Source organism: Lagenorhynchus albirostris, chromosome 8 (assembly GCF_949774975.1).
Source record: "Lagenorhynchus albirostris chromosome 8, mLagAlb1.1, whole genome shotgun sequence".
Lineage (NCBI taxonomy): Eukaryota > Metazoa > Chordata > Mammalia > Artiodactyla > Delphinidae > Lagenorhynchus > Lagenorhynchus albirostris.
In genome coordinates, this window is record NC_083102.1 from 23,783,410 (window position 1) to 23,811,253 (window position 27,844).

General features: G+C 43.0%; 1 protein-coding gene across 1 annotated transcript in view; it reads right to left on the bottom strand.

Annotated features, from left to right (window-relative positions):
- The window catches only part of SND1 (staphylococcal nuclease and tudor domain containing 1), a 417,876-nt gene that overhangs the window by 176,983 nt on the left and 213,049 nt on the right, over positions 1–27,844 (bottom strand). The window contains exon 13 of the mRNA XM_060156765.1: positions 6,944–7,054. Coding sequence (XP_060012748.1) covers positions 6,944–7,054 — 111 coding nt within the window. The remainder of the gene's footprint in view (positions 1–6,943; positions 7,055–27,844) is intronic.

Here is a 27,844-nt window from a genome sequence, read left to right on the forward strand (position 1 = left end):
GGAGGAAAGACAGGATGAAGAGTGAACAGATCCTCTTAATATCCTGAAAGAGAAAACTGTTTGGAAATGGAGATATTATACAGCTCTCCAGAAGTGGCCATTTGTGCCGCCTTAAATGCAGATTGATTACTGCTATTTGGATGTTGAGTGCATCATCTCTTCTGAAGAAAGGGAAAAGCTAAATTTCCCCACATTCAGCTGTATCGTTAAATCACTTCCCCACACCAGCTCTTTTAATGCATTTTCCTGTTATCACATCCACTTGCAGGAGCTGATGTACCCTACCCCCCAACAGTGAAACGCCCCCCAACACTGACACGTGCTGAATCTCATTAGCAACCTCTGGCCGTGCCACCAGGGCAAGGGCAAGCCCCAAATCTAGCGGGGAGTGCACTTCCAGGGTTCAGGAAGAAAAGAAGCCATTAGGATACTGAACAGAAAGACCAGCCTCCTTTCTCACGCTGGCCTCCTATTTGCACCAGCATGATGTAACACAGCCGGGTGAAGAGGGCAGCAGATAATTCACCCAACTCCAGCTTTCTATAATGCCTGGCCTACAAAAATCCAACCGCACTCTGGCGCTACAGGAATTCAACAGTGAAGGAAAGAGAAAAACTTCAAATCAGAGCTCTGTTTTTAACAGTATTCACTAGGATCTAGTTTTATGCAAAGAGAATTTTCACTTGGTTCAGGTCATTAGGTTGAAAGCGAGAAACCTTGGTTTATTAAAGCTGTACCATTAAACTATTGAGAAGAACAGAGGCTGGACGGAAGAGATGAGTTTCAGGGAGATGCCCTCATGGAAAAATTTAATAGAAGTGAGAGATGGAATAAAAAAGATATCAGGCAGGCAGTGCTCATGATGCAGAGGGAGAAAAAGAGGAGGGGCTGAGAAAACAGGTAGGAAAAGAGAATAGGAAAAACAGCAACACCCAGAGGTCCTATTCAAGGTATTCAGCGTGTGTCCCTCTGAGACTGCATGCTTTGTAAGGCTTGAGTCTGTTATCTTTTCTCTTCACCACCTGGGACCCAGGGTACACTAAAGAGAACTGGAATGAAAAGGCACGAATGCAAAGCCATCACGTGCAGGAGAAAAGCAGCCTTGAACAACTGTTCCCATTAGAGGAATGATTTGTTTTCTTGGAGAACTGGTTAACTCTAACTGGTCTATACATTGCGATAGGATATATTAGTTTCAAATTTTCAAAACACAGACCCAACCTCAACACCAGTTTTCTCACCGGATTGGTAGGAAGGTGAAACCTGCTTCATACCAAGGCATTTCACAAGTCAGAACAGTGTCAAGCCAGTAATGCTGACCTCTTCCAATTAAAGCAACAGAGAGCAAAAAAAATGCTGGTAAGTCTTCACGTTTCATTCATAAACAGCATTGTAAATGCCAGTTAAGTTGAAGGCACAGATAGGAAAGACCCTATAAAAAAGTTTTGTATTTTTTTATGCACAAGTCATTTTTTTCCTCCACCTATTAAAATTTTGTGGGAAAATTCCGAAAAAAAAAAAGTGGAGCTGCTCTGGCTCAATCAGGAGTGGGAAATCAAGCATACTTCTCTCCCAGTGGTATTATAAAAATGCAAAATACATTTACAGTTCACTGCTACAAGAGCATGGAAGTCAGTAAGCCCAATGCAGACCCAGTAACTGCAACACCAAGAGAGCTTTGTACTTGAAACAGTTTCCCTCTTAATAATGACTACAGGTATTGGCCTAGGGAAGAGTTACCAACAAGTTTATAGCCTTCTGATCAACGTCTGTGATGGAAAGGCCAACACAGATTTCCTAGAGGTACAAGCAGAGTGAATTCTACAACAGGGAGGGCACTATCAACCAAGTTGGTTGGGTAAAAGCAAAAGAAATTTGATGGGATTTTAATGAAGGGCTGATGTTTACAGGGTTTGGAGGTTGGAGATGCAAAAGTCAGCAGACAGGAGCACTAGCTGCTTTTGTTTTTAAAGAAAAGGGAAGTTGCAAGGTTCACTCAATCAGAAACAGGAGGTCCCTGCAGGGTCAGGGAAGACTCGGAGCCCAGGCAGAGCTGAGCCAGGGCAGGCTCACGCTTGCCTCGCCGAGAGGGAGGACAACACCACAGTTTCCTTAATCTGCAGTGTGCCTGGCAAGAAAGAGAACACACCGGAAAAGATAAGAGAGAGCCTGCCCTTTTCTCTTCTCCCGAGATAACCCTAACCTCATTCTGTATGTCCAGAATGAATCTAAATTCATTTAAATCTGCTCAGACCCTAGGTTGTTCAATACAACTGCTTTCCCACTGTCAAGCTGGGGCATAAATTTCTTTTCTGAATATATACATTCTATCTTGAAATCACAAAATCTTAGAATTAAAGGGTACCTTCAAGGAATAAAGCCCAACTTCTGAACTAACAACTGTATTTTCCTGCAATGAACCACAGAGTCACAGTTTATAGGAAACCTTCAAATATTACATTTTAATATAAAAGTAGCTTTAGGTGGATGCAGACAGATGATATCCTACAGGTCGGGATGTCCAAGGAAAACAGGGCACACAGCCAGGCTTTGATTCCACGCATTGCCAGCTTATCTTTCGTGTCCATAATGAGCTCAACAAAAGCCCACCAGGAAGACCTGTAGAATGCTAGGGGAATTCACATTCTGTACTGTTTAAAATCAAACAGGATGTGTTATATCAAATACACAGAGTTTGAGAGACTGTGTAATACCTTAGAAAATAAGAAGGGTCCCCATAATGGCTCAGTATCTTGGAAATACCTCAGAAGAATATGAGATTCTCTGTAGGAGTCAAAGCCCCGCCTCAAGCTTAGAACACTCATCAAGACAGACAAAGCAGCCGGCCTGCCGGCTGAGAAATACTGAAGTCAAACAAGAATGGGAAATGTTGGGAAGCCAATATGGGGTTGAAAAATTAGAACGGTGCAGAAAAGAAATGATGTGGCACACTGCCAAAGGAGTCCACATGATGCCCCTAAAAGGGGGGGACCAAGTTCAGGAGTGGCATCAGAAAGTGTGGGTCAGCTGTACCTAAATTCTTTTTGCTACGAATATGGAGCACACAATGGAGCTCTCAGAAGACTGGGACACAAGCAAGGGCTTTTCAATGGAGCCCACAGAGAAGCAAGGCTCAAAAATACACACATAAGTGCCAAACCTTTATTTTGCCAGGACACAAGGTAAGGAGGGAAGAGGCAGCTGACGATAGACAAGTGAACTAGAAAGGAAGGTCGCCTGTCGGGAATTAGGGGTTCATTTATCCTTTAAACAAGAAAGATGTGGCTTCCTCTAGATGCGCCATGTGTTTGAGGCATGTAGAGGGTTCCCCAAAAGCAGACAGGCATCCGAATGAAGGCACTGAGAAGGGTCAGGCACACGAAACAGAGCTGCTGAGGGGGGTACGATGAGCTCCTTTCTGGCGGGCAGGTGGATACGCCTGAAAGCATAGGCAGCTGCAAACTGGCATTCTTCTTCCTCTTCTGTCTCACCTGGTCTCCCAACGCACGCCTAACGCGTCATTCCCTGAGCTCCCATCAGATGATCTGAGAAAGGCTGGCAGATCATACCCCCTTGCAGAGGAAGCAGCAGCTGCAGAGCCCTGAGAAAGCTCATCAACTCCCGAGCAGGCAGCTGGCTGACCCGCAAAGACAGAGTTAACAGGCTGCCCTTCCCCCAAAGCTTACAACGTTCTCTTAAAGCATTAATGGCCAAGCAGTGCTCTGGAAAGTAAAGTCAATGGCAGAGCACTGGGCACCAGTGCCGAGATCACTAGTGATAACCAGAGAGAACAACAGGGATCCAGGGGACAGGGACAAAGAAGTCTCTTGGAACCACCATCCCTGTGGGCAGGGACTCAAGAGAATGCTGGCCTTGCCATGTTACGTTCACCCACTTATTACTGACCAAAAGACTTCCAGGATGAGTGACCTGCCATGAACACAGCAGATGTTACTAATTTGGCCTTTGCTAAAGCATTAGATACAGTACCTAAAGAAATTTTACTTGGGAAATTAATTCAAATTGGCTTGGTTCAGTACACAATCACTGGAGTTTAAAAAGTGGCTGAAGGATGATAAACAAAAGACAGTTAAGTGACAGTCCAAGCGGTGAAAGACTTGGGGTCAACAGCAAAGCCATTCTTGTTTAGGGGTTCTATTCAGGGCCAAGGAAAGGAGTAAACAACTCACTAATGAGATCTGCAGAGGACACTCAGCTGGGAGATAGAGGGACCGCATGGACAGGGGCATAATAATTACAAGGCCGACTGGAAAAAAATATAACTCATCTATCTAGAGGAAAACAACCCTAAACTCAGATCACATTCACTGGACAGGTAGGATAAGGGGCAGAAGCAGCATGTGAAAGCACAGGGAGCGCTTCCCTGGTGGCGCAGTGGTTAAGAATCCCCCTGCCAATGCAGGGGACACACGGGTTCGATCCCTGATCCGGGAAGATCCCACATGCCGCGGAGCAACTAAGCCCGTGTGCCACAACTACTGAGCCTGTGCTCTAGAGCCCGCAAGCCACAACTACTGAGTCCATGTGCCACAACTACTGAAGCCCGCGCACCTAGAGTCCGTGCTCCGCAGCAAGAGAAGCCACTGCTTGCCGCAACTAGAGAAAGCCTGTGCGCAGCAACGAAAACCCAACGCAGCCATACATATATACATACATACATAAATAATTTAAAAAAAAAAACCACAGGGAATATCTCATAGGGGCCAGAGTGCTTCAAACCGAAGGCGACCTAAAATAAAGCAGTGTCAGAGAAGAGGTGCTCTTGCGGTGAGGTCGACTATCATTTTCCCAAAAATGGGGGTGCATTCTGCACTGAAAATAGTCTTCAATTGCTATAAGGCCACCATTCCTATCTGGCAAGTGTTCTGGTCTTTCTTGTTGCGGCTGGCATCGGGCTTGTGGACAGCACCGCTCCCAAGGAGGACTCATTCGCAGGTCATGTGGGCCACTTCTCCTAAAGCTTTCTAAGATGTGTACTGCCCCATGGCAATGCTGCAATGACTCACTGGCCAGGGGAAGTGCTTAATTTCTCTCCGTTTACTCTACCTGCAGCAGTGCAATGACTCCGGAGCCAGTTTTTCCACCATCCGTCTGAAAGCAGTGGCTTGACACAATTATCTCTAGGCAGCTCACTGCTTTAACAGGCAAGTGTCTTGTTACATTCTATCAGCTCGAAATGAGTACCAGACTAAAAAGGCTGCTTTCTTTTTAAAACCTGAAAAATGTCACCTATCTCTGCCTCCTCGTTAAACATTGTAGCACAACAGCGTAATAAGAGAGCCTGTTGTGGCCTCACTTTCCACAGCAGCTAGGTAAATTATTTTCATGCTTACCTGCCTGTCAGAGTCAAATATTCACCAGTGGCAGAGTGAACCCAGGGCAGAAAATGGGACTCTAGGTCCCACTGTATTGCTAAGTGCTTTTGCTACACTGGGAATACATAACCGCTTCTCCAAGTTGCCACCAGATCAGACTGAGCATGCCCAGAATGAACCTCCCCACCCCCACCCCCCAAATCCCACCTAAAGAACAGTCTAATCATTGCCCATTTCCTAGAATAGCAAGATCATCAAATAGTAGTCAGAGATGTGAAGACACATTTCCCACTATGGGTTCTTTCAGCCCAGTTGGCTTAGTTCGCTGGGAGAGAAGAATAAGGAAGTGAGAGAGGATTGAAGAGAAACACCAGTTATGGACTATACATCATATTATTTTATACTAGACATGAATGAGCCTCAGGCAACCAAAGATACTGAACTTTGTGCTGAAGACTTAGGTCCTAGGCAGGTCCTACTGGGAAAAGCCCACAGGAAAGAATCCAAAAAGCCACAGCAACCTGTCAGACTGCTTTCTGTGTGACATTCTACAGATGCCCTATCCATCAGGATGTGACATGATGTTAGAGGTAAACGTCATGTATTAGGGCAATGTTCTGGGCCAAAGAGCAAGAGAAGTGATCTCAATGATGAAGTCTAAAGTATAGACAGCATGTGCTCAAACTCATTCCTCCTCTAACTGTGGAGCATAAGCTGGCAATTACCAAACTTCTAGAACAAACTAAGTCCTAGGTCACAGAAAAACATCTGCGTGAGGCAAGCGCCTGCAATCACTTTGAAACAATGGATACATTTTGGTTGAGCCCAGCAGTCTGATAAGCTCTCCGAGTCAGAACAGCGATCATCACCGAGTTCCGGCTCTGTTTCCCGGCTCTGTTTCCCGGGAAGGCTGGAGGAATCGCTTTGTTCCCAGCACCGCCCAGTGACACAAGGCCCCATGAGAAAGAGCCCTGAGGAACTCCTGGTAAGAAATACTGCTGAGCAGTACGCATGTCCTTGGGGCAACCAGCCATGGGGATGAAGGACAAAAGGAAAATGTCAAAGGGCTTCTCACAAATGCTCTCCTGCCAGCTGTCAGAAGTGTGAAACGCAAACTCATTTCCTAATAAATGTTTTCATTTCCTTTGTACGTGACAAAAGGTCTAGAGGTGACAAATGGGAGGGGCCGGGGAGCAGAGGCCTCTGCAGGGAAGAACCCGAGGCAAACGTCCTGCACAGTAAGCAGGGCTCCACTGTTTGTCCCAGGGAAGGAAAGGATGGTGGAGATAAAAATATTCCACGTATAAGTTTCTCATCTGTCGTTCATTTTACGGCATCTACTAGAAGATCATATCTAATATATGCCTAAATTTTGCAGATTTAAAAATATAGAGGCCCAAGAGTGTTTAACCAAGGTTAGATTGTGAGTTTGAAGTGAGGTCCCTTTTCTTTTGATGGGGAAAAGCTGGAATAATAAAAGAACACAAGCTTTCTCAGCATGTTGTTTTCTGTCGCATTCTGCTCAGGGATGGGCAGGACAGTGGGAAAGAAAAAAGTGGGGCCCTGGGACCCAAGGCGTTCACTTTAATTTAAATTATGCATCTCACCTGGCCTCGGCGGCGAGCAGTTCATCATAGTGAGAGGACCGCTGGTCGTCATCCTGCCGGTATCTGATCACCGTGGCCAGACCTTTGCTGACAAGGGCCTCAGCAATGTTTCTGCAACAGAAAAGATAGGTCAGTGAGCACTTGAGGTGCATGTGGGGCTCAGTCAACAGCAATAATAAGTTAGCACCTGGAGGTCTTAACGCATCCTGGCAGAGGAAGGGGGAAGCCAAGGATTTCAAGACCAATGAGTTGCTAAGCTAGAAATCCAAATAAAAAGGAGAAATAACCAAGTCCCCTGGCTCAGCATTTTTCTGGTTAGTACAGTCAGATGCTATATCAATCCATACATAAAACCTGGCAGAAAATATCTGTAAAAAGCCCACATTACGCAGGGCTATTTACAGAATGTTATAAACAAGCCACTACCCTCAAGAAAAGTCTGCTCTAAAATATCAGGCACGCAGATTAAAAAAACAAAGCACATAAAAGCATGACCTAAATTTCTCAAAATCTCCTTTCTAGCCTATATGGGAACTAGAAAATACCGTGTTCCAGTTTGGCAATGTTGGGAACACTGGTTTCATGTAACACTCAAAGTGCGTCTCTCCTCATCAGAACTTCCAACGCAGGCTCTCCCCTCAACCCAAAGGGGGCTCGGAGGAGGTGAGGCTAGGAAGGAATTGGCGGGGGGAGGGAGAGGGGGAGGCACTGGGGTAGAATGAGAGATCTTTTAAAAAAAATTGCATGAGTCAGGGAAACAAAGTAAAAAGTATAAACCCTGTGATGACCAGCTTTGGAGCAATACTCCCAACAGTCCTTTTAGGACCACAGGATATTCAGATTAGAATCCTGCTTCAAAAAATTTCTCCAACGTGCTGAATCTTTTCTTCACTAGCATAAGAAAGCGGGGCCACTGTGCGTGGCTTCCATCTACTCAGAAGAGGACACTGGAAATGGCGCTCAGACAACTAACGAAGCGTATCTGCATGGTTCCCCTCCCCCCCAACGTGGAAAGGGACCTTTGATGGACAGAAATGAAACTGCGAAAACAAATTTTCAAAAGTTACCTGTAGCCAAGTACTGCAAAGCAAGAGGCATAATATCACTGGGGGAGAGCGGCGGTTATGTCTTTCTTTGTGTCTGTCGTAATTACACCAAAGGCCCCACTCAGACCATCTGGTGAGCTGCCCTTTAGGGAGGAGGGACGGTAAGCAATAGGCTACTGTACCATATGCTACGATTTAGTGTCGCTGGGGAATGCAGTTAAATCTAGTGGTTCTTACTCTCAGACTTCGGGGATGCAGTGAGCCGGGCTAAGCAAACTATAGGCATGTTTAAGCCACTTAAGGGTTCTCTTCATCAAAACCCAGGGATTTACTTTAAAAAAGGGGAGGGGGGATATGTGCGGGTAGACAAAGGAGGAAAAGATGCTGTGGCTGATTCTCTTCTCATTATGTGCCCCTCTGCTGCCTGCTTATCTACTGCCAGCACGATATTAATATCTCCAAACTGCCACGGAATTAGCACTTCTCAAAATCCACTCCCACAAAGAGGCTGCTTTGCTGGCCACCCTGTCTCCTGAGTCACCGCATAAGCGTGCTGGCAAACGTTGTCATTATCACAGAGCTGGGTTTGGCAGTGTGGAGAATGCCAGCAGCCCCAAATCAGCAGCTGTAGATGATGCTGTATGCGGAGAATTTAACTAAGGGTGTCACCAAAGGCCTGAAAGGGCAGGAGAGAGGCTCCGCCCACCAAGAGGCCAGAGAGAAGATGGGCACGAGCCCACCTGTGACAGGTTGAGACGGCTTAGTGATTGGAAATGCCAGAAGAACAAAGACACGTTTGGTACTAGTGCATTTGGAATAACAGTGCATTGACATTTTACAGTCAACACGTGGGGTCTGGAGGAGAAAGCTGGAATGACAGGGCAGAAGAGGGAGAATTCACACAAATAAGCTTCTATATGAAAAGCTAGAGGATACTAAGCAAACTAGCACAAATGTTTAATGATCCACCCTGGTTAATTCTGCTCCAATCAATTTACAGTATTGAACTGAATGCCTATGTGGCCAGCAGAGAACCAAGGGCACAACCCTTCCCTCTCCTGCAGGGTTCTTGCCCTCCGGATCCTGCCAGCAAATGTCTACAAACCAGTTAGGGCCTCAGATTCTAAAATCCACAACCTGTCCACCACCTTCCCTCCCTTCTCTCCAAAGCTTCAGTGTGAGCCATATTCCCTTAGCTTCTTTTCCCTAAATACAGACTTCTCCTGGAAGAATGGTTTGATGCTAGTAGTCAGCAGCATGGAGAGTAAAAACACAGGAAACAATGACAGACATCACTATGGGGCCCTTCCTACGAGCCAGGCATGTGAGAATCACACCACATGTATTTTCTTCTTGGTGCGTGCTCCCCTGTGACATCACAGCATATTACAATCAATTCATCATCTATCTTCCAATTTGAAATTACGAAGTCTGAGAGGGCAAGGGCTGTGTCTTTCTTGCTCTGTACCCAAGTATGAGAAAAACATCTGATCGTTTTGGAAATACAGCACTGGAACATTATTTCTTATCCTAAGCATTTATTAGCCAAGCTTGCCCAGCATAGAATTAAGGACAAAAGCTTTCTACATGCCTTCCCAGCTTTTGTTATTCTCCTCTCCATTATGTAACACTTGTATTTAAAGAGAATGGAAGGGGGCTTCCCTGGTGGCACAGTGGTTAAGAATCCTCCTGTCAATGCAGGGGACATGGATTCAAGCCCTGGTCCGGGAAGATCCCACATGCAGTGGAGCAACTAAGCCCATGTGCCACAACTACTGAGCCTACACTCTAGAGCCCGCAAGCCACAACTACTGAGGCCCACGTGCCACAACTACTTAAGGCCGCGCGCCTAGAGTCCGTGCTCCACAGCAAGAGAAGCCCCCGCTCGTCGCAACTAGAGAAAGTCCACGTGCAGCAACAAAGACCCAATGCAGCCAAAAATAAAATAGATAAATTTAAAAAAGAGAGGGAGAACGAAAGGGAGACAACTAAAATGGAATTAGCCTAGATACATGTACTTGACTCTCTCATTCATTTCTTTTGGCCACTAATGAAAGGTCAGGAGATCTCCCCCGGCCAAAGATGGCTCGGAACTCAACACCAGTGTATTGATTAGTTGCCCAGTAAGAAAAGAGAACATTAAATTATGTGCCATGACATTATGCTGCTTTAGACAAATTTATAAGTTCTGCTTTCTTGAGTGTATCGGTAATTCTACTCTAATTATACATGTCTGGTTTGAATGGATAATTCACAATCAGCAGACAAAAAGGGACCGACCTAACAGCCTTGGAGTGGAGGTCTAACAGGAAATCATCTCTCTCTGTATCAGCTAGAAACACAAAGAGAATTAGTGCTGGGATTCAAATGCTTCTTCAAACTCAAGGAGAATTTTAGGTTATATGAGAAGTGAGCCGTTTCCACTAGTCAAGGTCAGATGTTCCTGATAAAAACACAAGCGATGTGGGTCTTTGCAAGCTTTCTCAAAAGATCTCCATGCAGTTGACATCCTCCCCTCCCACTCATTTCCATAGCAAGCAGGTTGCAAAAAGCTCCTACTTTCTCATAAGATACCTTTGAAACCATGGGGTACTATACTCTGCCAACCTGGAGAAAAGGTGTTCTGTGCCCATATATGAGAATAGGATTAAAGTAGATTTTAGTCACAGTAGGCTATAATGATCTGATCATACCTTTGCCTGCCTTCCCCATCCCTACGCCCCAAACCCAAGATTAGAAGTAATAATCAATACATGGATAGATCAGATAACTGACTAAAATTACCTAGATTACTTAAAAGTGTGGGAGAGGAGGGGAGGGAGTAGTTTTAAAACAATCTTGCAGAAAAATTGCACACACAGCAACAAAGAACATGCCAACCTTTGATTCGTTTGAGAGTAAATGACCTGTTATACCACCATCCCCAAAACCTTTAGTGTGTATTTCCTACAAACCAGGACATTTTCCGACATAATCAGAAAATAATGACTTGAGCCAGGATATCAGTATGGACACAGTACTGCCATCTAACCCACAACCCTACTCAAATGTTGCCAACTGTTCCAATAGAGAACTTAGGGGAAACCAGATCTAGCTCAGAATCAGGTGTTGCGTTTTGTTGTCCTGTCTCCTCTGCCTGGAACGGTCTACCATGATTAGTCTACCACGACCCTGAAACTTTTCAAGAGTATAGGCCAGTAATTTTGGCCTGATGTCTCTATGATCAGAGGCAAGTTATGAATCTTCGGCAGGAATGTCACAGAAGTGATGCTGTGTTGTTCCCATGGCCTCCTTTGAAATGATGTGTAATTTACAGATAATGTTCATTTTGATCACTTGATTCAGGTAGTGTCTACCAGGCTTCTCCACTATAAAGTTATTTTCTTCCTTTTTATAATAGATACTGAAAAGAGACACTTTGAGCTATGTAATTTTCATCAAACTCCCAAGTTATTCATTTATTGATTTGTATAGGTATACTGCCATGAAATATTTTATTTAAAGGGTCATATAATCCACTACCATCATTCTTTATTCTGATGCTGAAATTTTTCCCAATTTGGCCAGTGAGAGCCAAGTCAAGCTGGCTCCTGTGTCCTGTCATTCTCTGAGCACTTCCTTGCTTTCGGGCACAATGCGTTCCAGGCTCATCTTCCACTGTTTTCTGCAGCTCTGAAATTAGCCATTTATCCAAGTAGTCCACATTTACATTTTTATCTCCATACATTTATTTCTATAACTATTGAAAACCATGTGTGGCAGTCATGAAAATGTGCCTCTCGGATCTCTGACTGCAGGAAGCATAATTGACTGACAGCCCAGCTGCTATGCTCTGAAACCTATTACTCTCTTTCTGCCAAGGCTATGCTTCCCACCAGCTGCTTCTAGCCAATGACTGGGTGCAGTGGAAATACTAAGGCAGGCTTATTGCTGAGAGACCTGGGACTCCTCTGACAGGCAGCTTTGGCTTTGAGGACTCCTATCACCTTTGCTGAAACTCTTACAACTGCCCACAGCCCCAGCTTAGGTTTTTCTAATTCAACCTTCCATCCCTCCCTTTTCCACAGAGGTTAGGCATTCACAGCCTCCTCCAGCTCCCTTCCCATTTTCCCTCAATTTTCCCCAATTAACCTCTTGTCCGTTTAATCCTGTCTTGGCATCAGCTTTTTGGAGAACCTGAGCTCACCATGAGCTCACAAAGGTACTAAAACCCCATTCCAACACTATAGGGCTCGTGTAGTTTTCTTCCTTTCCATATTTATACATCCCTTTTGACAGTGGGAAGCCTGCCTTCCATTATCCTTAATTATTTTCCTTACATGAATAATCTTCTCTACATACACACATACAGTGTCTCACACATTCTTTGACTTCCACAGTTCGGTCCTAACAGTAGAGCTAATTTAAAGGGTATACGCTACTTATCAAGAGAACCTGGGGTAAATGGATAAGAATATTTCAAGAGTGGACATAAGGCATAACACTGGAACACACACAGGCGTGTGCGTGCACACACACACATACACTTCATTCTCCATCTGAGTAAGGATAACAGATAACTCTCAATGGCTTTGGCTCATAGATCTCTAGCTATTTGAACTAAACATTTTCCACTTAAACACCATCAACATTTTGCCAGTCACTGAAGTAGATGTCCATGGAGATTACAAAGCAGAGTATTTCCTTAAGGCAAACAAACACGTGGACACATATTCAGAATAAAGTAAGCCCATAAAGAAATGCCTTTACAATATATTTGAGTCAAGGCTAAAGGAAATGGTTGGAAGATAGTTGACAGCTCAATTATAACGGTCACATCACCTCTAGCAGAGGTACCTATCTCACGTGTGCGCATACATGCACACACATACACGCATTCCTCAAGACTTCTCTACAATAACTTCAAGGCCCCGTGGGTCAAATTTCATAAGCTGAGCACAGAATGTACCCCATGGCTATTCACTGTGCGAACATGATCCAACAAGACATCAGGCATGTAGCCAGGGCCTGTCACCCATGACCCTCAAAGATTCCAGTATCTTATGCTGGGAAACTGCCTCTGCTTTGTTTCCACATTGGCTGGACCTTCAAGACAAGGACAGGCTTCCTCAAAAGTGCTGAGATGGAGAGCTCTGGCTGACAGGGTTCCCATATTAATTTCTAACATATCAGATGGCTCATCTCATGTCTCGGCTATATAGGAATGTGCTTCTGTGGGGCTGAACCACAGGGAACCTATGGGGGGCTGATGTCTTTCTTTGCAAATAAGTTAGAGACAAGGAAGGAGGGAGAGACCACCACAAGATTCGGTAATGAGGCAGAAAGCGAGGAGGACTGGACAGTTATCTTCTTCAGAATATTAGGGCCACCTTTACTCATATACACAGAAAACATGGGCTCTCAGTCTAAGAGGGCAAAGAAGTGGGGAAAATGATTAATGGCTACCAGGCCCCAAGGCCAGGTCCCGCTCCGATCTTCTCTACAAGTTCACACACAGACCTCTAATACCCACACCAGGCAAGAACCTGGCAATTTCAAGCTTGATATAGACTTGGCTTTTATAGGCTGACAAAGTAAGACTGTAAAGCGTGAGAGCAGAATTCTAGATGAGAGAGATCTACGACAATGGGCAGTGAACAAGTATCTTTACTGACTACTGTTTTTTCCCCAGGCCTCAAACTAGGAAAAAGCCCAGCAGAGCAACAGGGAGCTGCCACAAGCTAGTATGACAGCGTCTCCAAGGGTCGCACTTTGCCTCTCCCACCCAGTGTCTTCTATCCTCCAATCTTAGATTGAATTCCCAAGAATCTGGAACAATGAGTTTCCCTATTTTTTTTTCTTAAAATACATCCAGGAGGCACTTCCCACATAACCAAGCAGCATATGTAGACAGGAGATTCTGTTTTAGAAGCATCAATAATTAGAAACATCTGAGGTGGCACGACATGCTTTACAGACTTCCCAAATCTCTCTCCCACCATCTTCCCTATTTTTTCACTCACCCCTTGAACTAATGTTAATTCTAAAAATAACCAAAATAGATTTTTTTGGATCTTTTTACTCTTAATGGCTCCATATTCTGTTTAACAAGTCCTGTTACCAGGATAGTCACCAGAGGATCCGAACGGTGGCTAGAGACGTTCCTGGAACTCATAACACAGATCAAAAACAACAAAGAAGATTCAAAAGCCTCCATGTCCCTACCCAGGCTTTAGAAACTACAGTGAAATGAGGGACAAAAAGCAGTGATTAAGAGTCTTAGGGCAGAGGACATACTCACTCCAGACACAGAGCCAAAGGTGGCTGCTTTTGTCAACCCACCAACCCAGCTGTGGTTACATGGAACATGAAACACGGCATGACCCACAAAGAAGCATGACCCCAGAAAGCCGGACTCAAGAACAGGCAAGTATGGAATGGACTGATCTGAACAGCCTTAGAAGCTAATCAAGCAAAAAGGCACCCTTTCAAACAAAACACTCTCCAATAAGCAGCTCATATTTAATGAGCATTCAGAATATATACAGGTTCTAAACACAACTGTTCTACCAATGGAGCATTCTCTAGAGACTGGATTTGAGATTATGAAAATCAAGAACTCTTCAGAACAAGGACTCTGTCTTTATACTTTCATAAATCCTACTCATTCTCCCTCATGGGGAGGGGATGGAAAGAAACCAATGCAGACTGATATGGACTAAGTCCAGCTGGAAGAATCCAAAAGGATGCAAGGTTAAAATGAAACCAAAGGAGACCCATAAACAAGACTTGCAGGGAAAGAAAGGAGGAACGAGGGAGGGGAGAGGGGAGAGAAAGGGGAAAGAAAAAAAAAAATCATTCCACAAAAAAATCACTGCTTTGTAGTAAGAGAAATCCTTGAATCTCCAACACAAACATCCATTCAAGCCTCAGTATTAATAGTAGGCTTACCCCTGAGCGTAGACAAAAGCCTCACCAGCTTCAGAGGCCACAACCCACTAAACACCAAGAGCACTCTTCAGTTTGGGAAGAAAAGAAACAAAAGCAAAGCTATCTAGGGAGCAGGGTGTAAAAAACTGGGTGATGAAGAGATGTGACTTCTCACTCGACCTGTCAAGAACAGCTATTTCTCTGCTCCAAGATGTGTCTGAGTCCCATCACCCCCATTACCCTATCCCCACTCAAGCCCTACACGAGAGCACACCTACCCTGATTCTCCCGAAAAAACTGACAGAAAATAAGACAGAAATACACTTGGAAGCAGTAGAATTGAACACCTAATTCATTCCCTAATTCTGTCTGGGGAAGAGAATAGTTGAAAATATGGGTCAAAACAATTTTAAAAAGGAAGGGGAAGAAGCATAACACCAAATAGTTATGCTTACTAAGTACTAAATTTTATTCTGCCCCCAGGATTTCTGCAGTACTGTAATCTTATTGCCACCTCTTATATGACAACTCCATTTACTTGGCAATATCCTGGTTATGGCTTTATAAGACAAGGAAAACGTGGTATTATACTCTTATTATGCCAGCTCCTCTCTGAGTATCGCCGTACTTCCAAGTCAGCAAAATATCAGAGGAGGTTAGGCCAGTGATGAACCTTGGTTGAGGTATGAGGGGCATATTAAATGTAAGCAACAATAAAACAATGCCACTTCAAATATTCACCCTAATCTCCAACTCTCAAAATAAGGCAAGAAAAAAATGTCTGTTTCATAGACAGAAACTTCATGGACTAACTTGAATCTCCCTCTACTACAGGACAGAACATGGGATATACACCCAAAGTGACACTCCCTCTATTGGACAACCATCTTTGTTTCCCAGGAGACAACTAGATCCCTCAAAAACAATTAAGATAATTAAATACTGTATTTAGCTTGAAGTAGGCTGTCTAACAAATATGCACTTCCAATCCAAACTGGTCCACTCATTGCTAAATATGCCATGCATTTACATTTCAAACTATTTGCAGGACATGTGAATTTGCATGACTCATCACCAAGTAAAACTCAGCATTTCAAAAATAAAGCTCACTTCCCCAGATTAAGCTTTTCTGAAATCCACCAAATCAGCTCATTCTCCTAACATCTCTAATTGTGGGACCATCATATTCCCAGTCACCTAGGCCTGACATCTCTGCTCATTCCCAGATAAAACTGGTTGTCCAAACTTTGAATTCAAGTCACCAATGCTTCTCCCACGACTGTTTTGTAATGTTCTTTCTCTCTAACTCAGCTGCGGCCCCCACTACTTCTCACCTGGACTGCAGCCTCCCCCTACCTGGCCTCCTAGCAAAGCTGACCAATCCTGAGCACTGTGAGTTGAATCCTCTTAATCGTCATTCTCCACATTCTCGTCATTGTCTACCACAATCACAGAAACCTTGTTTGAAATTTTCCGATAATGATTCCAGATTTAATGAACATCTACTGGGTGTCTACTATAGGACAGGCTTTTTTAACACACATTAACCCAATCCTTCTGTAGTAATACAGAGTTAGTATGCATATATTTCTTAAAAAAAAAAAAAAAAAGTAACCAGTTCTAGGCTTGCTACAAGTAATCCTGTTAGTAAGTGGTAGAGTCTCAATTAGAAGCCAGATTTTTAAAAATTTCAAATCCAAGGTTAAAAAACCTTAATTTAGAATCAATCTGTTATATCACATAATGCTGACACTGTTAGGGAACCGTTGACCAAAACTGCCTGCCTTGGCCAGGCCCAATGATAACCACTTGCCTGAATTGTCTCGTAACAGGAGATCCCAATGAAGGATGCAGTGCTGTCATGGAAAACTAACCAGGAGGGGTAGAAAGGGGGAGGCAGGAGAGGATACGTCCTGCTAACCTCCCAGAAACCCTCATGCTGGAATCCATCTTGGCTGAAAGATGTGCGCGCTACCAGGGAGGACCCTGAGTCAGACCAAATATGGGCAAAGCAAGATGACTGGCCAGAGACAACCCCGAAACTAACCCCAATACCATAAACCCTGAGACTGCAAGCCACGTGGCAGAGCAGTCCTCCCGGGTTCCCTTACCCTGCAGCTCTATACCCAGGCGCCCCTTCCCAACGACGTCTTTTGCTTTGTTGGCAAAAATAAATAAATAAATAAAATTTCAAATCCAGCTCTCTTTTGACCACAGTGCCATAAACTACAGGTAACAGACTATTAAAGAGGCATTCTACTAGGGAGCGCTCATATACTTCTCTAACCTTATTCTGTTAAATGCCTTTCAACCTCCTGCTTTAGTCTAACCAGTCAAGCATGGCAGTCAATTCCTCAATTCCTCTGGCTGGGCCATTTGTTTGGCACTTATCTTTTACTGCTGCAGATTATTATCTTCCTTTGTGTACGTATCTTGTCTTCCTAGCCAGATGGTATTCCCTATTGGTCCAAAAAGAGCCACACACTTAGTGGGCACTCAATAAGTATTTATTGGAGAGCTGATTGATTGCACTCTCAGAGATCCCAGGAGGTTCTGTGGGTGGTTGGATGCAAACAAAGTAATAACTGACTGAATCATAGAATTTGAGCAAAGAGAGTCCGGAGAGATACACTAATCCAAAACCCTCCATATATAGATGAAGACAGACCCAGAGAGAAACCCTGAAAATTGTTAAATGAGTTGTCTAAAGAAACACAGACTGACACCATCACAATGGGCATCTGATAGCCTTCTGATTCTCAGCCTATTTCCCTTTATTATGCTGCTGTCCTTTTAAAATTCTATAAAATAGCAATAAATATATTGTGCACATGAATTATTCAAGACACTCTTAATACATTAAAAATTTATCAACACATTAAAAAATAAACCATCCACATCATATAATAAATTTCATCACTCTAATACTCATAATCCCAGCCACAATATACATTAAACATTTAATTATAATAATCTGCTTGCCTTCTGGGGATTCAGAGGACGTTTTTTCCTTCTCTATGTTCCAACACAAGGTATAAATGCTGATTGTAGGCATAAGCATGTTTTCTTCATCCCTTTTCTCTGCTCCTCTTTCTTTTGAGAAACTAACATTTTACAGAAGAGCAGTGTGAGGTGAACACCTCCCTCAACTTCTCTCCCTCAGTAATGGCGGAGTAATGAACTGACAGTCTGTAGAGTCCCCTACCATCACCCTGACTCCTGAAGCAAGTCACTGACCTATGAGAGCTCCTGCTATGCAAGCTCACCATAGTCATTCTGTACTTCTGTGCGTAATATGGTCTTTACATATGTGTCTGAAAGCCAAATTAGTCACATGTTAAAACACTGGCTGTAAGAGGCAATTACCTTCCCCCTTTCCAAGTGAAGAATAACAGCTGGTTTAGGAATATCTATGAACATATTAAAGTGTGGAATATGTGAAAGGTAAATTTCTAAAAGTCAAGAAAATATGTATCTGTTTTTACAAAGATACTACTATATTCACATACAGGGATTAGAGGTGATTATAACCAACTTTCTAAAAAAAGACATTCACGGTGTGGCAGAGTTAATTCTACAAAGGAGGGCCTAATTATCACATCTAATATCAACACTTTAATAGGGAAAAAATCCTCATCTAAGTTATAAAGAATGAGTGAAGAGACTGAATAACACAATAATAACAGATGAATATGGTAAAACAGAAATGTTAAGAATAAATGTTTATCCAGTTCTCCTTCATCCAACAAAAGACAGAAGTTACACACAGCATTTATATTTATTCTTCAATAGTGAAAGCCATTTAATGTTTCCCACACTTCCTCTCTCCATAGAGAGCAATTATGAGCTCGTTTCATAAAGAACTCATGGCACAGAGCCGTGATTCAGGGCAGAGGATCTGGGTTCTTACTCCAGTGCTCTGGCCATTTAAACTCTTGCTAAGGAGCTACGCCTGCACCAGTTTCCGTATCTATAAAATGAGCGCGTAGATCTAAACGTTCTACAAAATACGTTCCAGCTCTGATACATTCTAATGTAATTTTTAAAGGGAGCTAGGATTTACTGATCAATAGTCTTACATATCTTTATATAGCACTAGCTTATAATATTCAAGGCCAACTAGATTACATAACACTTCAGTAACTATTAAACAGATCTTAGGGTTTATACACATTTCTGGTTGTGGTTGGTGGAGCACTGTGGTCACGGGTACAATTTCTTCCAGTCCTTCCACTGGGGGCTGTGAGTGCCCTCTCCTCTCTGCACACACTATGGTGGTAAATGCTGGGATTCCAGGCTGCTGGGCAAACTTAAGAGGATTCTTCAACTCTTTAATGCCCACCGTGTCTTTAAGATTTAATGTATTACCCAAATGCTATGGAATATAAAAAAGAGGAGGGAATGATGAACAAATAAGAAATATACAGTATATTTTCTACCAGTGAAACTAAAGTCCAGCGGGTTCTTTACTGTCTAGTACCTTCTACTTTGGCTAAGAACTTTTATCAACAGCAAGAAACCGACAGACCTCATTAGTAGAAATGTGTTCAAAGAACTGATTCTAGAATCGACACTTAACAGCAATTTATCATGTTTCTTGTATCTCTGAGGCTCACTAGGTTATGGAGAGCTGGAATCCTACTTCTGCATCTTATCACTGAAAACAGGGAAAAATCAGAGAATCATCTTGACATTTACATGGTTCACCAAGTACTACTTTGGCCTATCAAGTTTATACCTGAGAAATGTAAGTAGCAGCAATATGTCAATAAAACAGTTATGAGATGTTTGAGTAGTCTCTCTGAGCTTAACAACATACAAAAGACTATAGATTACTGAAGAGTAAGTATTAACAAGAAAAGTGGACCTCATTATGATAGGACAAAAAAATCACAAAGACTTCATTCGTTATGATCATGGAGTTCAGAGCTGAAAAGATCTTAGTGTTTTACTCCAATTCCCTCATCTTACAGGTGGCTAATCTGAGACCCAGAGACATAAAATATCATTTAGTGACTGAACTGAACTAGAACTCAGGTCTCAAGTCATAAAACAGGCTCCCTTCCACCAAGTCAGCCCACCTCCAGTTTCCATATACAGAATGGAAAAGCTACTGATACATGCAGCAACTCAGAGGGACCTCAAAATTACAGACGGAAAACAGCTTAGTGTTTGTCACTGATGGTGGGAGGGGAAAGGCTTAGGAGGGGGTAGCACAAAAGAGATCTTTGCGATGGCTGAAGAGCTGTCAGTCTTGATTGTGGTGGTGGTTATATGGATCTACACACATGATAAAATGGCACAGACCTATACACACACACTGTTCCAATGTCAAATTTCCTGGCTTTGATATTGTTCTATAATTGTGTAAGACATAACCACTGGCGCGCGGGGGAGGGTAAAAGGTACATGGGATGAACCCTTGTTTGAATCTATAATCACTTCAAAACCAAGTTTTAAAAAGTTTTAAAAAAATGTCAATAAGAGAGGAAGGCACCAAAGATTGGAAACTCCATTCTCAACTAGAATAATAATTCTCAGCCAGAATAATCCTTTTAAGATTAAAGTCCACAGATCTCACCATCACTCCTCTGCTCAAAACTATTCAGTGTCTCCTGTCTCATTCAAAGTCAAAGCCAAATACTTGCAATGGCCCACAAGAACCTATATGGTCTGCTTCCATGCCCCCACCCCGCCCTCCCACCTTCCTGGATTATCTACTGGGAATTAAAAGGCAAGATATTTGTGACCTAGTGTTTGAGGTGCTGTGAACCTTGTAATTGTAATTAAGCAAGCACAGGGTCCTGAGGAAGGACGTACACAGATGCTGAACTGGGGTCTCGGTTTGGCTGGGTCCCAAAGGTAAAGTTTCACTAAGAAATCAAGAGCTAAAGGGTGAGTGGGAGCTGGCTAGAAAAATCTATGTTCCAGGCACACAGAGCAAACTTACTTCAAGAATGGTGTGTTTTTGCTTTTATTTATTATTTTTTATTATTATTTTTTAACAGAAATGGATGAGAGCCAGGGAATATTAAATATAAACATGGAGAGGTAAGCAAGGGTCAGCTCATGGGTTTGTGTTAATCCTAAAGGCTGTGGGATGATTAATGAAGACTTTAAGCAGGAGAACAATCAGACTCGTTTCAGAAAGCAAATTGCAACAGTAGTGTGCAAAATGGATCAGAAGAGATTCAGACTAGAAACAGTAAGGCCAGTAGGAAGATGGACAGCATAAACCAGGCAGTGAGGAGAAAAAGGCTGAAATGAACCTGAGATCTACCTGTAGGTAATCAGGAGTGGAGAGACAGGTGATAAAGACGACATTTTGATTTGTGGAATAAAAGGCTAAGTAAAAGGTGGCACCATCAATCAAGATGTGATCATTTGAGTAAAGAAACAGCTTTTCAAGGGGAGACCATGAGCTCCGTTTCAGCCATACTGAGCTTCAGTAACTAAGTGGAGATGTTCATCCAGTCAAAAGCTGGATATATTGGTGGAGAGTCTGGTAGGAAGAACTGGGCTAGAGACACAGATTTCAGGTAAATCAGCAGCATCTACCTGCAAACTGAAGCCAGGGGATGCATGAGACCGCTTGGGAGGGTGAGCAGAGGGAAGAAGAGGGTCAAGGATAGAAGCTTAGGAAGCACAAATATTTAAGAAGCACTCAAAGTAGACGGAGGACAAGTATTCAGAGTCGTAGAAGGAAATTCAGTCAAGTATGGTGTACTGAAAAGGAGAAAAAGAAGTCCAAAAAAGATTGTGATGTTTTAAATACTGCAGAGAGATCAAATAAAAGGATTGAACAGTGTCCCTGAGGGAGGCACTGGTCTAGGTAGGCTCAGTTTCAATGATGTGGAGTAGCCAAAGCCAGATGGTAAAGAACGCAGAGCAAATGGACACAGAATTAAAACTGCTTTTAACTCTTAATTAACTTGGCCAGGAAGAGAAGACAAGAATAGGAAAAGCAGATATGGTAAGGGAAGACTAAAGGGAAAATTTTAAAAATTGTTTTTAAAAGGGGGGTGGGGAGAGCTGATGGCACAAAATCCTCAGGAGGCCAAAAGCAACAGAATTCAGGGCGCATAGGTAGAAAAATTAGTTCGGAAAGAAAGAGGGTGAAATCTTCCAGAGATGGGAAAGGAGGAGGTAAGAAAGCAAGCAGGAGGAAGACAAGTTTGGGGCTGAGAGACTATTAAAGGCATTTTCCTGATAAGCCCATATTTTATCCAGAAAATAGGAGATGAGATTGTCTGCTGACAGTGAGGGGCAAGAGAACAGGGTAGGGGGCTTAACTGAAGACGGTTGTGAAAATCTAAAATAGCTGTTCATAGTGAAATAACAGCATGAAGACAGAACTTATGCAAAATTAATCCAGCCGCATTATGCAGGAAGAAATGGAGAGCAGAAAACCTGCAGTTAGAAAAGGCATCTTTTTTCTTTTTAACATCTTTATTGGAGTATAATTGCTTTACAGTGGTGTGTTAGTTTCTGCTTTATAACAAAGTGAATCAGCTATACGTACACATATATCCCCTCCCACCCTCCCCACCCCACCCCTCTAGGTGGTCACAAAGCACCAAGCTGATCTCCCTGTGCTATGCGGCTGCTTCCCACTAGCTATCTATTTTCCATTTGGTAGTATATATAAGTCCATGCCACTCTCTCACTTCGTCCCCTAGAAGGCTAATGAGTTAATATAGATCCGAGTTGTTGATTGCACGGAGCAGAACAATAGCAACAAGAGACATAGGAAAGGACTGATGAGGGAATTCTTTAACAATAAACAACTAAATCATCACCTAATCACTGAACTGCTTTCTCTCAAGACCCCAAGGGTCACCAAGGCAGGATCAAACATCCTTAATTTCAGCTCCTGGTGGGAACTAAAGCTATGGATGGCTGGTCCCTGGCTGGTTCCTGACTATTAGACTTCCCAGTCCAAAATGGTTGTACTCCTTCTTGAACAAAAACCAACTTACTGACCCATTAAACCTGAATGACCATGCCTGTTTAAAGCACATCTGGAACTACGTCCTGTATGAGCGATGATCAACTCTGATTTCAAGCTACACAGTTTGAAAGCCAGTTTTAAAAATCAGCATTATTAGGACATACAAATGGAAATGAGAAGCAGGTATGTGGTAAGTTGGGAGTAGGAATAAGCAATGAGAAATAAAAAGTTGATAATCATCAGCATAGAGAGGACAGGTGAAGCTATGAATTAACAAAATACTGAAGAGAAATCATTTACAGACAAAAAATAGCAGGATCAAGATGACTCTTAGGCAATATGAAGCCAAAGGGCTTAATTAAACCTTTTTTGTTTTAAGTATTATATCAAGGCAAGGTGTGGCACTTAGAGCGCTTGGCATCTCATCTCTGAAGTTCAATTCTAAAGACTGATGAACAATGTTTCTGCTATGTGTATGGCATCTTTTCTCTGAAGAAGTATACAACATAGGTAAATGTGTCTGAAAGCATTACTAAACTGCTTCCAATACTGATCTTCCCAAATTAACCACATGGAAAGAAACCACCTCAAATTCTTTATGTTATGGAAAGAAGCAAAGAGGTATGGCCAAGAATATGTAAACTGTAGAGAATCCAGGAAAACGGCACAGGTGCAGATGTGCTCAGAGGGACACACCAATGCAATCACCAGTAGTGTTTCTCTCTCAATGAAATTCCTGCCTGACTGCTGATCTGGGTGCGAGCTAATTTCCCCCAGGGTGAAAACTGCTGTTGAGAGGCAGAACTCTCTACCATCTGTTACTGAGAATTAGCATAATGACAGATTATCTAATCCCTTACATTTAACAGTTACAAGGGGTGCTCTTACAACACCAGTTTGGTCACATCCTCATTCATGTGGCCTATCCCCACCCCATAAAAATTGGTCCTCCCAGCCTGCTGGTGATGAATCTGGTCTGGATTTTACCCCCAATCTTGCCTAAGAGTCCAGGTGCTTTGCCATGAGAAGCTGTGCTAACCCATTTTATTCAGGAATGGGAATGCAGCTGTTATTCCAGATGCATCTGAAAAGAAAGAGAAACTGTCTCCAGGAGACCAGCGAAACTCCTCACGCCAGGCAGTGCCTTGCTTCATGACGAGACCAGGTTGAAAATTTCAACTGAGACAAGGCAAAGGTTAAGTCAGTGCTGATCTGGTGAATGTGACAGAAAGGAGAAAGACATAAGAAATCAAGAAATTAAGCGGAAATCAAGAAAGTAAAAGACGGCTGTTTTCCCGGTTCAAGTGTGCCAGATAGCGAGACTTAGGTAGCATTTAAAGAATGAGAATCGGACATCCGGAAGAACAAGGACACGCTTACAGGATCAAATAACCAGGAGCAGATGGATGGCTGCTTGGGGTGCCCAACGCAGGAAGAGAACTGTCCTCACCAGTGACCGGCAAAGCAACAGTTCAATTAGAAAGAAGTGAAAACACAAGAGATTGTATTGAAAACAGTTTTCAAATACAGCCATTTCCACATAATCTGAGTCTTGGTAAGGGTCAAGAGAAAACATTACAAGAAAATGTACTTGCATTTAATGTGATACCAGGTGTGCTTTTCTTTTTTTTTGGCGGGGGTGGACGGGTGTTTCTTCATCATAACTTTTTGGATATAAGCGAAATCAAATATTTATTTATAACATTTATTAATCTAGAAGTATTGTTTTGATTAAAACCCTACCCACTCTTTTTCTCCAACTATGCTCTGCATGAGGGTATTTAACACTAGAATGTACGTTATCGTTAGAGACAATTTTGAGATAGTTCTCTCTCATCCGTCTTAAACTTTTTAGACATGCTCTATGCCCTCAGAAATTCTTTCCTTAAGTCACAAGGATGCATCTTCATAATACTCAGGTGGCTGGGTTTAGTACTTGATCTAGAGGTATCTATTCATATCTCCACAGCTTCTAGAACAGGGGATGCAAACTCATTGCCTCTCTTTATAATTAAAGTTGCATTGGAACACAGCCACACCCAATTGTTTACATGTTGTCTGGCGGCCTTAGCATTACAAAGGTAGAGTTGAATAGTTCCAACACAGACCACATGGCTCTCAAAGCTGAAATACTAGTATCTAGTACTTTATAGAAAAAGTTTGCTTCTCCTGCCTTAGAGCACTGCTTTTTAAAGTGACCTTTAAGAGGTCAATGCCTGTGACACTCAGCTCTCACAATTAGGGGGTCATATTCACTGTAATAATTGCTTCACTCATGTTAAAAAAAAAAAAAAACCAAAAAATCCAACTGGCTCCTTTTTAATAATGCTGCCATGTGACCTTCATGCAGTTATAGCAGGCTAACTGATGTGCTCCAAATAAACTGAGGAAGCACTTTGTAATAATACAAGAGTCTCTGTGAAGATGCCAAGTATTAGGTGACATCCTTTCCCCTGAGAAGTAATTTTGCGGGGGGAGGAGAAAAGAACCTGGCATCTATTCATGGTACTAACAGTCTGGCCACAAGATTCCATCGTAAATAAACTAGCCCGTCTCTTCCAAAGAGCACTCACAATGCTTCCATTAAGAGTGAGGAAAGCAACCAACACGGGCACCTCTGCTTTCAACAGCAGCAGGAGGTAAGGAGAGAAGCGGCAGGGATCTGGACTTGCTGTGCAAGGTTACCTCACGAAGCTGTTGTAAGGAAAAGAAGTAAATAAATGATGATACTGAGATTGTGCCGGTACACAGTGAGCACTACACCTTTTGGTGTTCACCCTTGTTGCTGCTCCCATTAACACCGGCCTAGTTTGGTCACTCTTCCTGGACTCAGACATGTTGTTTATAAAATGAGGGAGGTGGACTAGCTCGTCTTGAACCCTAGACAGTCCTACAAAATTCTAGGACTTTACTAGAAGAAAAAAGGTTCAAAGGAAAGATGTTAAAGGTACGTGTACAAGGGAAGCATCTTTGAGGAAACAGCTGAAAAGGTGAGCCTCACTTCACAAGGCCAGAGACCTGTCCAGTAGATGAAGCCATCCATGCGGGCTCCTGCTTCGAACCTGGCTGTCCTGGGAGGAGGGCACCCTGGGCTGATGAAGTTGATGAGCTCCCCTCTTTGGAGGCAGCACATGGCCTGGGAGAGCGCCCACCCAGCTGCAGCCTCTGCATCACATGCGCCGCTGCAGCGGCAAGATTCATGGCTTCCGCAACAGGCCAGTGTTATCCAATATGCATGAAATCAAAGTTTTCATCATTTTCAATGGTCAACGGCCAATGGGTGTTAAATCCCAGAATACCAGGGTTAACAAAGGAGTCATTAAAAACCTAGCATTAAATCACTGCTGTAGCCAATGGCGAGAGTGATGTCTGTAATACATTACAAGGCTGATTAGAAAGAAACAAGTTCCAATTTAGAAATGAATTATCGGATTTTTTAAAAAACTGGTTGGATAGGTATCACAACAATTTTGTTATCACAGGGGAATGAGAGGGGGTGACATACAAGTTATGTCATGGGTGGTAAATTATCATCTAAAATCACAGGGAACAGAAATCAGAGGTGAATAACTTCCTAAAGACATAATGAGGGGGCTTCCCTGGTGGCGCAGTGGTTGAGAGTCCGCCTGCCGATGCAGGGGACATGGGTTCGTGCCCCGGTCCGGGAAGATCCCACATGCCGCGGAGCGGCTGGGCCCGTGAGCCATGGCCGCTGAGCCTGCGCGTCCGGAGCCTGTGCTCCGCAACGGGAAAGGCCACAACAGTGAGAGGCCCGCGTACCGCAAAAAAAAAAAAAAAAAAAAAAAAAAAAAAAGACATAACGAGGGAGAAGAGAATCCTGACACTCTGGCCAGATTTTACCTCCTGTCTTTTTAGTTTTTATGTGTGGGCGGGGCTGGGGGGAGTTCTGAGCTGCAAAGCCGTTATTATTATACTTTGTGCCCTAGAAACAAGTTTACTCTAGAGCAGTTTTAGAACAATCAGTCTGCTTACAGTCCCACTACCCCTGCCAGACTCTAAATAAACTCATTCTTCAGCTCATCCTTCTTGGAGCTGCCATAAAAAAATATACCTTCCAGAAAAAGATGACTCAGCTATTAAAATGGAAGGTAAACTGTGGAGAGGGCTGCATAGGGAGAGGAGGGGAAATGAGTGCTGACCCTAATGAACTGTCTTCTAATCTACAATGAACACTGTGTTATTGCTGAACATAATCTAGCAATGTGAAAACAGTCTAATGGTCTAAAGATGAAAAACACAGAACGGGCACAAGTGGGCAAGGTATGACCTACCTATATGCTCCAATTTTCCTGAGTTTCCAGATGGGAAAAACAGCCTCCAGTGACTCCTATTTACTTTTTTATGGATCTATCCTGGGACAGTTCATTTACAATAAAAACACATGTCACCAAGGTCTACTCAAGCTCAGGCTGAAAGAATCCCTTTACAGGCAATGATTCTCAACCACACCCTCTCAAACACAAAGCTCAACAATGCAGAACAAGGTATGGAAAATAGTTCCAATTCAAACTATCCAATCCAAAATAGGAATACTTCTAGTTATTGACTATTCCTCCTCTGCCAACCAAACCCACTCTAAAAACAAGACTGACATCTCCCCCTGAAAACAAGTCTTGCAAGGTTCTCAAAGACCAGACTCAAACTTTTGTGTGTTATAATCAAGGGCAATATTCAAAATATTCAAATATTTAACATTATAGTACTGGCTAGTTTGTTATACATGTGAACACCAGCTGAACACAAGCCCTGCTTATAAATAGAAAGGTGTGAAGGAAAACAGCCAGGGTCATAAATGGGGTTAGACCTAGAAGAGCATCAACACAAAACAGCAAATCACTTGAGGATATTAGTCTGGATTAAAGGCTGCCAAATAATTATGCCTCGGTCACCTAAGTACACATTATTAATTTCAGATACATCAGTCTTATCTGATACATCTACAACTTATCTGAGAGTAGAGGAGTATGTTGGCTT